Source organism: Saccoglossus kowalevskii, chromosome 15 (genome assembly GCF_978046115.1).
Source record: "Saccoglossus kowalevskii chromosome 15, keSacKowa6.1, whole genome shotgun sequence".
Taxonomy (NCBI): Eukaryota; Metazoa; Hemichordata; class Enteropneusta; family Harrimaniidae; genus Saccoglossus; species Saccoglossus kowalevskii.
In genome coordinates, this window is record NC_140655.1 from 25,752,872 (window position 1) to 25,769,857 (window position 16,986).

The 16,986-nt window shown below is 37.2% G+C and overlaps 2 protein-coding genes across 3 annotated transcripts in view; both read left to right on the plus strand.

Annotated features, from left to right (window-relative positions):
- LOC100367484 (L-rhamnose-binding lectin CSL1-like) overlaps positions 1–5,563 on the plus strand; it is a 91,975-nt gene extending 86,412 nt beyond the window's left edge. For both annotated transcript variants that reach the window (XM_085490622.1, XM_002740856.4), the window contains exons 2-4: positions 2,915–3,091; positions 4,741–5,043; positions 5,298–5,563. In XM_085490622.1, coding sequence (XP_085346748.1) covers positions 2,915–3,091; positions 4,741–5,043; positions 5,298–5,395 — 578 coding nt within the window. In that variant the 3' untranslated portion in view covers positions 5,396–5,563. The remainder of the gene's footprint in view (positions 1–2,914; positions 3,092–4,740; positions 5,044–5,297) is intronic.
- A 5,879-nt stretch (positions 5,564–11,442) lies between these two features.
- Positions 11,443–12,516, plus strand: LOC102808290 (uncharacterized). Its single transcript, XM_006824152.2, has one exon. It carries the CDS (start codon positions 11,443–11,445, stop codon positions 12,514–12,516), a length of 1,074 nt encoding a protein of 357 aa, XP_006824215.2.
- The last annotated feature ends 4,470 nt before the right edge of the window (positions 12,517–16,986 follow it).

A 16,986-nucleotide genomic window follows, 5' to 3' on the forward strand; every position in this document is an offset into this window, starting at 1 on the left:
TGTGATGTGAATATGCCATTATACGATGTGAATATGCCATTATACGATGTGAATATGCCATTATACGATGTGAATATGTCATTATATGATGTGAACATGACATTATACGATGTGAATATGCCATTATACGATGTGAATATGTCATTATACGATGTGAATATGACATTATACGATGTGAATATGCCATTATGTGATGTAAATATGCCATTATACGATGTGAATATGTCATACGATGTGAATATGCCATTTTACGATGTGAATATGCCATTATACGATGTGAATATGTCATTATATGATGTGAATATGCCATTATACAATGTGAATATGCCATTATACGTTGTGAATATGCCATTATACGATGTAAATATGCCATTATACGATGTGAATATGCCATTATAAAATGTGAATATGCCATTATACGATGTGAATATGTCATTATATGATGTGAATATGACATTATACGATGTGAATATGTCATTATACGATGTGAATATGCCATTATACGATGTGAATATGCCATTATACGATGTGAATATGCCATTATACGATGTGAATATGCCATTATACGATGTGAATATGTCATTATATGATGTGAATATGCCATTATACGATGTGAATATGCCATTATACGTTGTGAATATGCCATTATACGATGTAAATATGCCATTATACGATGTGAATATGCCATTATAAAATGTGAATATGCCATTATACGATGTGAATATGCCATTATACGATGTGAATATGCCATTATACGATGTGAATATGCCATTATACGTTGTGAATATGCCATTATACGATGTAAATATGCCATTATACGATGTGAATATGCCATTATACGTTGTGAATATGCCATTATACGATGTAAATATGCCATTATACGATGTGAATATGCCATTATAAAATGTGAATATGCCATTATACGATGTGAATATGTCATTATACGATGTGAATATGCCATTATACGATGTGAATATGCCATTATACGATGTGAATATGCCATTATGTGATGTGAATATGCCATTATGTGATGTGAATGTGTCATTATGTGATGTGAATATGCCATTTTGTGATGTGAATATGTCATTATGTGATGTGAATATGTCATTATGTGATGCGAATATGTCATTATGTGATGTGAATATGCCATTATATGATGTGAATATGCCATTATGTGATGAGAATATGTCATTATATGATGTGAGTATGCCATTATGTGATGTGAATATGCCATTATATGATGTGAATATGCCATTATGTGATGTGAGATGCGATAGTACCTTTGTGCGATGTGATGGTACCTTCAATACGATGGGAACATAACATTTTGTCGTTGGGAAACATATAAACTTGAATATGTCCCACAAAACACTTCAAAGAATAGATTAGAAAGTAGGTTTCTTCGCATTAAATGAGTATATATATTCAGCAATGAAACAGCAATAAAGTCTAAGGAATACCTCGTACTACACTGCTCACAAAATTGTATAGAAAAGTACCGAGCACGACCAACACGTGACAAAAGCAAACAACAGAAACAAAGTAACAAAGTTCTGGCGCCAAAATCAACGCATAAATTATCAACATATTCGTATGCACATCGTACAATGAATTGAGTGGTCCACATAATATCTCACATAACCTTATATATATAGCTATGCGGAAATCTGCTCGACCCGTGGCCGTTTAAAGAACTTTAACACACTCTTACTTTAAAGCGGAGGGTCGTCACCTGCGCGCGTGCGGGAATTGAGTCCCAAGCGACAATAACAAAACACGCTAAAACGCAAAGGCTCGTGAGTAGACGCTTGTTTGTAAACAATGACACGCTATGTCCATCTGACGCATGCGCATGTGACGACTCCCCTGCTTTAACTAAAAATAATTCCACAAAGTGCGCAGAATGTGGATCTTAAGTTAGTATACATATTGACATTTGATTGTAAATCGAAGCAGTTATACAAATCTGAATCAGTATTGTTAATTTGTCAACGGATCACACAATGGAACATAGCCAAGTTCAAAAGTTGAAGAAGATAAACTTTATCGATATCAGGATTTCAAGATCAGTACATTTACATAACTGTTGCTGACATATATATTGAATGGCAGTCCCTGGTGCACTAACTGTACTAGATGCTCAATAACTTTTGAAACGTTTGTATTTCTATAATTAATATTATATATTATAATTATAACTTATTAATATAATAATATAGATTTATTTTAGAACCAAATGATTTTAACTGAATGGATGGTACACTTTTTATAAAGCATACATATATTTAAGACTTTGAAAATTGGGAATAATAATGTGATTGTTATATCACACTCTCAGCTAAGAGGCGGTGAATTGCTTTAATCTTGAAATCATCAACAAGGAGTCAGCTTAGTAAGTGTGTCTGGATATACCAAGTGGTACGTTTTGTCGTTTTTTAATCCAGATTGGTGTGCATCATATGCATTGCGCTTATTATTCATGGTCGTGTGGACAGTATTCACGACCTTTTATTTGCATTGTATCCTTCCGGTCAAACAGAGGTGCTTACACTTCTTTGTCGAGTAGTTAATTCAGAATCTTGCCGGGTCTGTCCAATGACATTGGTTACCATCTAGAGAGTGAATTGTGCGAAAGAATGCACTTCACAGTGTGACAGATCAGACAGTTATCATCTTTATTATGATTTCCATTAGCTATTTTTTTGCTATTATCACTATACTGATTTTGCTTAACAACTTATAAGTTGAGTGCATATTTATATTATAATTAAATCATATATTTTGAAAGATTTTTCGATAAAACTGTACTTTTTGGGGAAAATAAAAGCAATTCACAGATAAAACCAAAAAACTACGATGTATTATATCATATGAAACACATTTTTACACATGTGTATTGTTATTTATTCACAAGGGGTGATTTTAGTAGAGCCAGACTGTCCACCTGAGATGCCGTTCGTTAATTGTACAACGAGTCCGTGTGACGCTCAAGCGTCGTGTGATACAAATCCTGAAGCTGAATGTGTCGCCGACTATTGTGGCGGATGTATAGCCAGATTCTATGATGATGGTGGTGAGGTGCACTGCGAAGGTGAGAGGTCTTTTACAATGACACAATATTATATATCTACAAGTGACATAAATTAGGCTTCCATGTTTTCCTTTTTCATTTATTTCTTAGTGATATGAAACAGAACTTCCGCATAAGTTAGTTAATAATAAAAACTAAAAAAAACGTAATTTGTCAATATTAAAATTTAGATTAGAGTGTCTTCTTAATCGTTTTGTTTGTTTACTTGTTTGTTTGTTCGTTGCCTGACTTTGTCTATTGTCATTGTATTATGTAGGGCAGTCATCCTGTTTGGTATATATTGCTTTGTGTTAATGGTATTGTACATAACTGTTTACGGATTTGAAATTTGGATGTTAAATGCGGACGATGTTATTTCGTCGTTATGACCCCAAAATTTTGCGATTTTATTCCAGCGATATATTGATCTGAACATTGCATAACTGCACAATCATCTTCTTTATACTCCAATATAAATAACATGAATTACACCTAAAATATGATATATGGCTTGGTATATGAACATCTGGTCTAGTGAAGGTTCCGTTAATTGTACAAGCGTCCACATTCGGCCAGTAAAATATACCTAAAAAGTTTTACCGGACTCTTTGGCCAAAAATAACAGTGAATTATTTGTTCTCATCATTAGAGCAACACATTTACTCTCCCCAACCTATTGCCTATTCGATATGCCATAGCATTATTCTGAACTATTAAATGTTTCTTAGTCTATTAATATTAATAATACACTAAACATTGCGTTTTGTATTTTAATTGGTTGGTTCAGTTTTTTATCATCTGATTTGCATTCAATGAGATTGTCATAATTATTGGAAATATTAATGAAATAATGCTTTGACCTATATATATATATATATATATATATACTGGAAAAAACGTTAATGGCTTCTGGCAACATTCATAATTATGTCACATATAACAAACAAACAAACTAAAGTAACAACTTGCTATATTGTAATATTAATAGGTCGAATGTCTCTGGACAACTTTAAAACACAATAAATAGAACTGCAATGCTAATAACACGGGGGAATTCTTCTCGTCTGGGTTCTTCAACACCCCTTGAGGTATGGGACCGGGAAAGTCACTTAAACTTTACAGTCGAATAGACGCACACAACAGAATACGTTTCAACTCTCGTCTTTAGTCGGTCAATCGAGCACTCTATAAGACACAGCGCCCTGAGGAAAAGAACCCCAAGACTATCGCAAGGCTGGCCCAAGACTCGCGCAAGACTCTCCAGGACTGGATTGCGTCTGTCGTGCTGTACTCGCCAAGACCAACTAAAAACTCTCTTTATTCACTTTCAAAACCTTAACCAATTACAAAGCAGTTAAAAGACTCTAATGCGCGGCCTTCACACATACAGCCAATCACACTGAGTACTGGACACGTCATATCTTTTGATTAATCGTTCACTATGTTACTAACTGCGAATACCAACTGTCAGAAATAGTAGTCCGGATAGCGACGGTTATCTCGTAATTAGTTCTAAATCACTGAGTCGAGTTCCGTTCAGGACCTCGCATGAGCCTAAACGATGACAGACATAACACAGCCATTCGCTAGTAATCAGCTAAATATGTCGATCAACAGATACGCGCAAACAAATTCATGACACTAACATGATGTATCATTGTGTTCTATAGAGGAGATGCATATCATTTGCGAAAACAAGAACAACACTATTGGTTGTTATGAAGACGGCAAAGTTTTGAACATCCTCTTTGCAAATTATGGACGCCTGTCCGGCGAGGTTTGTCTTCATCCATACGGGTTAGATCGACTCCATAATGACACCAACTGTAGAGGGGCAGATACGACCGCCATAGTGAAATCTCTCTGCCAGGGTGAGCGGAGTTGCCATATTGCTGCAAATAATGTGGTATTTGGTGATCCCTGTTACGGTATATATAAATATGTGGAAGTGGATTATACATGCGAAGATTTAGGTAAGTCGCTAATAAGGATTGACATTATTTTGACAATGAAATTTCCAAAACGTTGATTACCTGTCAGATGGCTTCAATGTAAATATAACATCTAAATCAATTCTGACGTCGCTTCTCTCCGGATAGTAACAATATGATTTACATAAATTATTAGCTCTGATTCCCACATAATCGCCAATTTATTCTACTCTTACGTAACAATATCAAACGTAATAATAAATAAAAGTACATGATTTTTGTTTTCCTCCGTATAGATGCATCCCGAGCACATATACTCACGAATGTTAACTTGGTTAATACACTGTCGACGTTGTTATACGTGACAGGTTGTTTCATATCCGTTCTGCTGTAAAACTATATGGTCAGTTCCAGTGCGACGATGGTAGCGGAGTATTTCACCGGATCACAGTGTATTCCACAATGGGGGAAATAGAACACAATAGAAGATAATTTATCAGCTCTTTACTTGATACAAATAATGTAGCTTACGTAGCAGAAAATAAAGTGTAGTGAAATGGTACGTGACAGATGTCATTATTCCACAGTTTGTGGCATGATAGTTTGTTTGTTTGAGAAAAAAGGACGACACTCTGTCCATTAATTGGATTTGATCATTAAACTTTCCATATAACGCATGTGGACGAGTTGCACATACATTTTGCTCTTATGTTCGTGCATTGACCTCATGTACTGCCCGGGTATCTGGTAACAGGACTGCACGTGATTCCGACCGACCAATCAGAATATTTCAATATTGGGCACACTTATTATAATCGATTTTAATCAGCGATCAGACACTAATGAGCATAGAATTCAGTAATTTTGTATTTAAGGTATGGTGTTGTTGTTTTATTTTTTCTCAAGATTGTGTGACTGATAATTTAGTATTTCGATAAATAGCATCGGGTCGTTGAGGGCGTTTTACCTCACTGCAACTGTCTTATTTTATTCGCTGCAATAATAACTAGCCCAGCAGTTAGTATAACATTGTGTTAGTGCCAAACACAGCGTGATTGGCTGTTCCAAGTCACATGCTCCGCCTCATTGCAAACAGATAAATATTCAGCAAACATCAGTCAACCAAGATGAACTTAAAGCGGGAGAGTCGTCGCCTGCGCATGCGTCAGATGGCCATAGCGTGTCATTGTTTACAAACAAGCGTCTACCCATAATCTTTTGCGTTTTCAGCGTGTGTTGTTATCGTCGTTTGGGACTCAATTCCTGCGCGTGCGCAGTTGACGACCCTCCCGCTTCAACACACATTACCAGAATCAAGTGTGCTGTACTGTTGCATGAAGTGGTCGGTGAGTCGTAAGTGGTATACTTAGCTGCATGCAACACATCGGTTTTCCTTATGCTTACAGTGTTGCAACTGCATAGTGTAGACATTAGTCATCTGAATATCGTACACGATTAAATACATGACGTCATCAACTGCTTTGAAGTGACATGGTCCGACGTTCTAACGATTATACTAGCAGTATTCTATGCATATGTTTTGAAGACTCCTTGTCTGTATATTTGTGTCCATAACTTCCTCATAGCTTGCTGGTAATGAAAGTTGTATGATAAAGTTTGTTCAAGAGCGACCAGTTGATACTCTGCTGCTGTTCGATTATTCGGTAGGTCTTTCCATTCTAGCGGTCATCTATGCAGTTCAGGGAAATACTCATATGTTGTAAACACATCTTACTGTATATTTTCCAAAGTTCGCACGTTTTATGCAAGATTTCGATCTAGGGCATTGTCCAGAGTGAACATGTAATAATCTAGCTTATGTTGAATACGTTTGTGCTTCAGCACTGATATAAATACCAACACAATTCCGCTCAAGGAAAGTAGTCCTGTGTACTGGCCCGCATCTTCGCCAGCCAAGGACCATTTATTCGCCCGAAGCCTCTACATTAACCCTTGGCAGATTTCACCACGATTTATTGTATGTCGCACGCCTTCAAACGATTATAAGATTCACTTCCGATCGGCTCTTTTGCATTACCAATCCAAAACTCAACACGTTACTTGATAAAATTAAAATGGTGGAATATAGAAATAAACGTGTTGATAACTTTTTCTCTGTGAATGACTGAGGCTTACGGACCATCAAAAGAAAGCCCTTACTGCTGTATATGAGGGGAATAATGTGTTTGTTGCAACGAAGACCGGGTAGGGCAAGTCGATATGTTTTGTCAGTTTACTAAAACACGGTTTGGCACTAATATTTAAACATTCAATTGCCTTCATTCACTTGTCCACACACAATTTTCAACGTTGGAATAAGAAATCTTGGAAAATGTGTCAACGAATATAGACCCTCTGTTCTTTAAAGCCGGTAAATCGGCGCAAAGGCTACACTCCGACATTGTTTTTATCTGTGGTGACTCCTAGAGTCTGCCGCTTGTTCAAAGATAGAAATGTACGTTGCAACTATTTTACGGTCTCATGCCACTAATCAATTGGCTGCTAAATTTAAATGCCTTGCAAGAACCAATGAAATTTCTCATGTGTTCCCTGTTTAAGGGCGTGATCACCTGGGTCAAAGGTGAGACCAACATGTGGTCTTTTGTTTACTACTTAGCGGCTGTGTACCTGTGGGTTTATTCTGTGTGTATTTGGATGTTCTAATCTTGGTGTTTTTCCAGTGATTTCTCTTGGTGCAGTCTGAATACAGTAGTGTGTTTTGTTTACCTGAGATTTGCAAGAGTTTGAACTGGCCAACATGTGGTTGATTACTGGCATGTTGATTTCCCATTTTTGAGCCATGTTTTCAACTTTGTTCATTATTTTCATCATTGAGTTTCAATTAGTGGTATGAGCCCGCAGGGATTACTGTTGCTATGCCACCATATTATACATCTAGCACACACAAAATATATCTCCCATTGATGATATCTCCCATTGATGATATCTCCCATTGATGATATCTCCCATTGATATCTCCCATTGATGATATCTCCCATTGATGATATCTCCCATTGATATCTCCCATTGATGATATCTCCCATTGATGATATCTCTCATTGATATCTCCCATTGATGATATCTCCCATTGATGATATATCCCATTGATGATATCTCCCATTGATGATATCTCCCATTGATGATATCTCCCATTGATGATATCTCCCATTGATGATATATCCCATTGATGATATCTCCCATTGATATCTCCCATTGATGATATCTCTCATTGATGATATCTCCCATTGATGATATCTCCCATTGATATCTCCCATTGATGATATATCCCATTGATGATATCTCCCATTGATGATATCTCCCATTGATGATATCTCCCATTGATGATATATCCCATTTTTGATATCTCCCATTGATGATATCTCCCATTGATGATATCTCCCATTGATGATATCTCCATTGATGATATCTCCATTGATATCTCCCATTGATGATATCTCCCATTGATATCTCCCATTGATGATATCTCCCATTGATGATATCTCCCATTGATATCTCCCATTGATGATATCTCCCATTATATTATTAATATAAACATGACAAGATGTGCAGTGTTAAGGTTGTCATGCCACAGACTATAACATGCACGGATGAATGAACATGATTGTGTGTTAATCGGCTTTATTCAATGTTTGCCCGTATTCGTTATAAATTCTGGATATATTCATCTGCAAAATAACCTATCCTTGTGTTTTTCGAATTCCATTTTTCTGGTGGGCGTTGTCGACTCGCTAACGACATTGTCGATTTTTCCTTCTTTCGGGATATTATAATTAAAATAAAAGACTCCACAATTCGAATTATTCCTTGATAATTACTTACACAGGGGCCCATTTAAATAATGAGTTTAGCAAAGTCTCGTCCATTATCACATCTCCTTCCTAACCATGTTATTTCATGCAATATAACCTTACGGGGATTCATTATTGTTGTTATAAATCCCCATATATTTTTAAATACATTTATAAGTTGCGAATACAGGTTTACCTTATCGCGTGATAATGTAAAGCCATGACGTCATAACATACTTTTAACTCTGATAATGATGATTTAAAGCGGGAGAGTCGTCACCTGCGTATGCGCAAGATGTCCCTAACGTGTTTTTAGCGTGTGTTGTTATCGTCGCTTGAAACTTAATTCCCGCGCGTGCGCAGGTGACGACCCTCCCGCTTTAAGGATAGTGCGTCGTCTTTTATTCCTAAAGTATCACCGACTGGCATAGACGAGATGCCGTCTACTATCGTGAGCGGGCCTTACGTACGCGTCAGTCTGTGCAGGCGAGTTCCCATGATAAGGTACTGACACCATGAAAGCGAGTCACCAGACCATTCTTGAGTGCCCTGGGAAGGGCATTCTGAACGGGTGGATTCCAGGCTGTCTCTGGTGGTATAACATTGACCTTCGCTACGAGTTATCGATATGATCACCGCACTGCCATTAATTTGTTCATACTTTATGGTATGTTGGTGATAACCCAAATTACACACAATATACCTAAAACCAGCTGAAGCTAAGATAGTTTACAACACCGCCCTCTCTGGCAAAGATGTGAAGTCATTTCGATATACACCTTCGTTATAGTATTCTAACTCTATATTGTTCAGCACTTTGTGAGTACAAAGGTCGTTTATATTTTGGGCAAGTCAGTCGCGTCTGATTATTATTTGATGTTCAAGAATTTACACGAGATTCAAGACTATTATTTCCCTAACGGCGACCGTATTGTCACAGTCACTGGCGATCGTCATCGTACATCGTTTCCGTTATCGACATTTTCAGCTTCACAATTCGTAAACAAAATGCCCGATAATCAAGTTTCAGAATTATGTTGATCAGAGCGAGTACAAAGTACGTATTTCAGCTTATTCCCAGCACTGACGAGAAACCAGCAACATTACAGAAGAGACAAATTTAGAACATGTATAATTAATCGGGAACCTTAATCACAACTGTGACAAAGTTGACATGCTCATTATGAATTGTGGGGCTCATGCTTATTCTCTTTCTCGTTACCCGGTTACCTTCCTATTTTAGTTGGTTCCTTCAATTGTCTGAGAATCGTGCAGATATTTCGCATCAGCGGTCAGTAGGTGCTCGTGACGTTCATTGGCTGATAAAAATAGCACGCTATTAATCTGAATATGCTAATTTTCCGAACAATACATTGCAAATGAAATAGCACGCTATTAATCTGAATATGCTAATTTTCCGAACAATACATTGCAAATGAAATAGCACGCTATTAATCTGAATATGCTAATTTTCCGAACAATACATTGCAAATGAAAGTCGTAAATGCCGCGTTCCCATGGAGTACTCATCTCCTTAATGGCTCCACTTACACACAAACGCACACAAGATGATCCCCATAGATGGTTCAGCTATATTACTAACGTACCTACTCTTCGTCTCTACCGTCGGGGTGTCAACCTCCGCGGGCCGATTACATTCTTATTACATTCTATACAGCATACTATTAAATATCAGCGAGGCAAAACGTCGTCGGCCAATGATTTTAAGCCACTGATATGGGAAAACATTGCGTTGTAGCGATGAGAACATATCCTTAACGGTATATTAAAATGTATACTTGTAATACGGAATAATATACGCCCTAAACTTCGCAGTGTTTTCGTCCTGATGGAGTTGCGCACATGATAAAAAAAGGTCATTCGCGGGAAATGTCGGAGATAGCGTCACGGTATGGTATTTGATGAAAATATAAATACAGCCACTCGCAATAAAACACCTTATTATCCGCGAATAGGTGATTTTCCGTACAATTGCGAGATCTCGCGAGATGCATGAAAGACGCGCGTCGAACGTCTGCCGCAAAAATCGAACGATTTGATTTTGAACTAGAATTTCTTTATTTCGTAGCTTACATTGACCGGCCGATCTGCGACAGAGGAATATTGCTTCCGAATACCCTTACTTAATCGAAATTGTCTATCATCAAATGTGGACAGCACATTATTAAGCATGGAAATGTCCCCGAAATACTTTCGCGCTTGTCGAATCCCACGCGATGTTTGACGCGACTACGACGCTATGACCTTTGTTTGTCCTGTTTTTACGTTCGATTTCACGCATAACGCGTGATTCTCGCAGTGAGCGGAAAATGGTCTATAAGCGCCACAAATCGAGTCTAAATCGTATTTTCATTGCCGTCAAACAAGTACCTGCACATTCTGCAAACCATATACTTGTCTATTTCAGGTCTGCTAAAAATAGAATTGAGTCACGCTATCGGTGTTGGAATTATTTCAATTTTTAGTTCACCGAATGACGCTTTGAGTCTACTTTGATTGTTATCGTCTTCGAAACTGTTTTTTTTTTTCGAATACACAAACATGCATTCGATAATTAATGCATGGTGTTTCTAATAACGACGTCCGAGTGGCAGCAACGTATTTTTTAAACATGAGCGATAGGCAGCATCAGGTAGCTTCGAAGGTGAGTAGGTGTACGCCATTGGTGAGAGGATTGATGGTGACGTTTGCAGATGCATGGGCGGTCATCGTTCTTATTGGTCCTTTAACTATCGCATTCTGGTGGAGCACCTGGACGATTATGGATGTCATACTTTCATCGACTGGGAAACCTGATACGTTTCTAATATCCATATGTGTCGGGTTTGTGGTCCCCTCTCTTTTTATCCCACTGCAGAGTGTTCTCATCGGCAACATCCAGCGAAGAAATTTTGCATGGTACACTGTGCCTCGGATGTATGTATACATTCTTTCTCTTGCTGTGGTCAGCCTATGGAGAGGGGCTTGGGGAATTTGTGAATTCTACATCGGCGAATCCAAACTGGTTTATGTCTACGTTGGGATAATATCATACGTAATACTGTGGAGTACACGTGTAAGCTACACCGGAGTATCGTCGCCAGTGACGCTTGATCTTGACATCGAGATTGATTATTATCGTATCAAAACTCGTTTCTATGCCCGTGGAGGTAATTTTGTTTTACGAGTGATATCAATTATAATATCTGTGGCGTTAACGGCGATTGGTGGATTAACATGGCAAAGTGTTTGGACGCTACTTGACCACTTTATTTACCCCGAAAATGAATTAGTATCTTTCTCAATATTCCTTGCAATCGCGATAATTCTAGTCCAACTGACGTTTACGCTCACCCCGTTCGCAATTCCTACATTCCAAGATATATATAGCGTCAAAGCCAGAATATTGTATGAGAATCTGTGGAATGTGGTTCGGCTTGTTGAATCCATTTTACTCTGGAGATGTGGATGGATATTGTATGATCTGTTTGATCTTAGCAACACTGGTATAATTGTACTACACGTCTTCTCAACATTAATATTAAACGTTATTATGTGTGGCTTCACGACTGCTGCTTCAAACCTTAATTATGCATCACTTGACGGTGAAGGAGCCGATGGAACTATTTTTCAAATGCCATCATTGGCGCCATTGGTGAGTAAGGACGCATTATTCAAATCCACCAGAATTTGCAAATGTGCATAATAATTAAAGCGGGGTGGTCGTCACCTAGGCATGCGCCAGGTGGCCATAGCGTGTCATTATTTACAAACAAGCATCTACCCATGAGCTTTTGCGTTCTTGGCGTGTGTTGTTATCGTCGATTGGGACTCAATTCCCGCGCATGCGCAGGTGACGACCCTTCTACTTTAAGCATATAACTATGACGGTTTTCGTATTAGTCTAGTCTCCTTGAAGGCATACATTTCCCAATCTAAGTAAAATCTGATGTACGGCGTTTTTATTTACTATGTACATCTTATTTTGTATTTAGCTATCGCTTCGTGATTACCCAAACTCTTATACTGTCAGCAAATAAATAATAAATTAAAATAAAAGAAAGTAAAAGAAAATGTATAATACAAATAAATAATTAAACACAAATTTAATAAATAAAGCCCAAACTAGGATCTTATTTTAATCAGATTGACATTCCTTATCAAATATACTGGTACATTTTAGACATTTTTTAGTTCCCGTTCGGACGGTAGTCCGAAACGGGAAGTAGTGTTTTTGGTTATGTGCGTGCGTGTGTGCGTGCGTGCATCGTCATATTTCAGACACACTTTGATGGATTCCATTCAAATTTGGTACACATACATGTCATGAAGGTATACATATGCACGTGAAGTTGTTTTGAGATTAGATCAATTTTGAGCGTTTGGCAGCTATTTTAAACCCGAAAATGTGCAGATTCTGATTAAGATGGACTATAAATTACATGCATTTAATACAAAGTTGTTTTTATGTTGTTAAATTGATGTCAATAAAGTAGTAGTATTATGTTGGTTTGTCAGAATGTTACCTTTATTCGTATTTTGTTTGATATCCTGATTTGATTATGATTGCAATAAAGATATCAGTATTTTTACCACGTACCTCGATCATGCTAAACGGGGCATGATCTTCGGGTTCAGGCAATGTGTTCTACTGTTGCATCATGGGAGCTCTGTGACTTCGCGCTGATACTGAATAGTTTGAAGATCAATAAATTATTTGGTAAGTACATGATATATTTGTAAGCACTATGATATATGAATGTTTGGGACTTGTATCTTTGCCGATCTATAGAGGTAAATTGTTCAGATTTTGACGATGTCCGTAGCCGGTGATCACTGCACTGCGATGGCCGTCATTTGTGTCAACGATCGAAATTACTGGTATTCCGGTATCTATCTTTTAACAAGTTAATTATTTTCAAAAATAATAAGTTTTCTGTGATCGATTTTTTTTTGTCTGATGGGCGCATTTTTTTTATTTTGAGTGGAATGTATGTGAGAATATTTTGTCAACATTCTCATTTTAACGATGTCTCGCCATGTCACAGTCTATGTTCTGGATGTTAGTCGGCAACGGTCGACAGGGTGATTTTAGGGATGTGCAAAGCAGGCAGATTTGTAGAAATTGACATCGGCAAATGCTGTATTTGAAAAAAAATCACTGTGATGGAACAATGAAATTTCGTAGCATATTGGAAAGATCTTGGAGGTTTGTATCGTCACGTCATCGCGTCCCGAAGACTGGCTACACTATTCAAAGTGCACTGTCAATATATATGACACGGTCAGAACAACTGAATGGTTTAAAATTTTATTATTTTGACGATGTAACTGGGTGTTTATCTAACTGCAATTTTTAAATGACCTGAATTAGTTTACGTTAATATCGTGACGACCTTCAGTGCTTTTCGTGAACACGGACGCCATCTTTAATATTTTAAGTCCGTCTTGTTGCTGTCACAGCGCCATCTACGTCCAATGTGACTTATTTGAACCTATTTGTTTAAATGTACTTTTTTTTGCTTTTTTACAGGATCTGTGTTTAAAAGAAGATTTTTTTGTCTTTCAATTTTTTCTTTATTTAGTACTGTACTCTTCTCACCAACTGCTTTAGAGAGGCTTGCAGGTGTCAGTTGTTAACGTACTGTCACATACACTGCTTACCAAAGTACTCCAGATTGAACCAGTATACATTATACCATTATATACCATATCTTTACCATACTATTAGTACCATATAAATTATCGTACAACAGTACCATATCCAATATTATATTATATTACAGAGAAGACTTTCTGACTGAGAAATCATGCATATAGAAGTATGTATTTGGTCTTCTGAATTTGTCATTGTATACAAACTAAAGTTTGTAATAAAAAGATTTTTTCCTGTATGGATTATGCAACTTTATTTGTACTATATGAGAATGATTATGTTGCTAAGTGGTGATATAGACAGCCATCCTGGTCCTACTTCAAACTGTGACATAACAGGTCAAGGTAAATTAGTGATTGCAGGTAATGTTAATCAAGGTTCACCTAAATATTTGGGTACCACATCAGGAGCCAGTACATGCATGACAAACAGTCTTGTAGTCCTGGTATATTCAATGATTATGGATGCTGCTAACTGGAACAGTGCGAATATTGATAACATATAGATATAGGGCAATTGTTGCATTTAAAACTTTATCCTAACAGGCATACCAAAGATTCTAGTACGTATTTACAGGTTGCTGATTTAAATAGTTGCATTTCATTTGGACCATATCATTTTAGCTGTATTCCATGCACATCAATTGTTGGGTGCCTTGCTGAAGTTGACTTTGACATTGACAGTGCATTAAAACATGTTTTTGAAAGTACTGCTCATGCCATTATTATTGTCAAAGACCATGGGTTGGGCATATTTACCTATAAGACTATGTTCTATGTTTTTGATTCACATAGCAGAAATGGCCAAGGTTACATGGATAGTGATGGAAATGCTGTTTTGGTTGTTCTTCATAATTTAATTCAAGTTGCTGCCCATATCCAACACTTAACCATCACTTTAACCAAACAATCTCTTGATGTCGTAGCATTTGAAATTACCCCATTCCAACTTAATAAGTTGAACAGTCGCTCAAACTTAAGTTGCAATCTGTCATCAATAGTTATCTGAAATTCTAAAACCACCATATATCCCTGGACAGCTAGTTGAAAGATTTGATGCGACGTGAAGCCTTTCACCTGAAAGATTACTAATTGTACCACTTTTGGTCATGTGACCATTTTTTTGGCCCCTCCAGATAACTATACTTGTACTGAAGAGGTGCACGTAATTTTAAAACTGGAGAAGCAGGGTGAGGATAAGTGAGGGTGCCACTTGCAACACTCTCACCAGCATGTTTATTAACTGCTATTAAAAACAGACCTCTCAAATTGACCAACTTAACGCTGAAGTTGATGAGGAGATGGAGTTTTCTCTTAACTTTCAAAAATTGGAAAAAGAAGGGGGTTTGCACTCACAACCAGAACAGCTACAGCCTCTAACGTGATATTGCGATTTTTTTGGGGGAGAAAAGGGTCATATTGACGTAAAGTGGTATGCATTGAATAGTTATGAGCAAATGAAAAAGTCTTGTTTTTTATGTAAATTAAGTTAGGCAATGTGACCGATTGCAAATCAAAAATTTGTTCTCGTACTTGCTTTAAAGTATAGGTTTACAGTTTTTGTCTGCTAACACAGGATTTTTACCTGAAAACCTACACTTTCTCCTTGTGTTTCTAATGCTTACTAAACTATCAATACACTGCCATATTACATTCCAATCATAAACGTCCCTTTAAGTACATTGCTGTATACACTGAAGAATAAAGTAAGCTATACGTTTGGAAGTCTGATTTAAAGTGTGATAATTGTCGCACCACGCATGCACGATATATATGGGTCTCATATAAACAAAAATGGCGACTTTGACTGATGTGCAGATCAAAGAGTACAAACTGAGACGTTACCAAGCTTTCTTTGGGTATTTTTAGGTGGTTGGATTTAAGGTATCAAAGAAGTCACAGGCAATAATTAGTACAAGTCTGGCGACCAGGTCAAAGTTCATACTTGCGCATTGGATTTTGGAAAAATCTGTTTATCAACACTAATGTCGCACATGCACAACACGACGACTACCTCCCTGTAATTTGCCTTCAAACTTGATCACTGTGAACCAAATTTGGTGTTTTTTCATGTCATTGCACCCAGTAGTCAGTTTCAAGTATTTATACAGGCATAACCTGTATTTGAAGGGTTTTTTAGCACTTTGTAAATACTTGAAAATTGTCAAGACCAAGTTTAGAACATGAAGATCAATTTTAACAGTTTGAACGGGAACTGTGTCATTTTCAATGACTTGTTTATTTATGTTGTCAACTTTGAACTTAATGATGAACACAATTTCTCATTGAGTTCCAGTCTTGATAACAAATTTAAAAAATGTGTGGAAAGAACGATGGGAGTTGATTTGTGATAGGCGGTAAAAATTGAAATTCCGATCCAAGACAACCCTTCCCAGTTTCCAATAGGCCATTTCCGTTCACCACGAGATTCGAGACAAACGCAGAAGCATTTAAGGGGTATTTGACGACGGTCGATTTTGATAAAGTTAGGGTGTCTAAACGCAATAGATTGGCATTTTGA

Excerpts from the sequence above, each read along its gene's own strand:
- LOC102808290 (XM_006824152.2), top strand. The coding sequence starts at position 11,443 with ATGAGCGATAGGCAGCATCAGGTAGCTTCGAAGGTGAGTAGGTGTACG.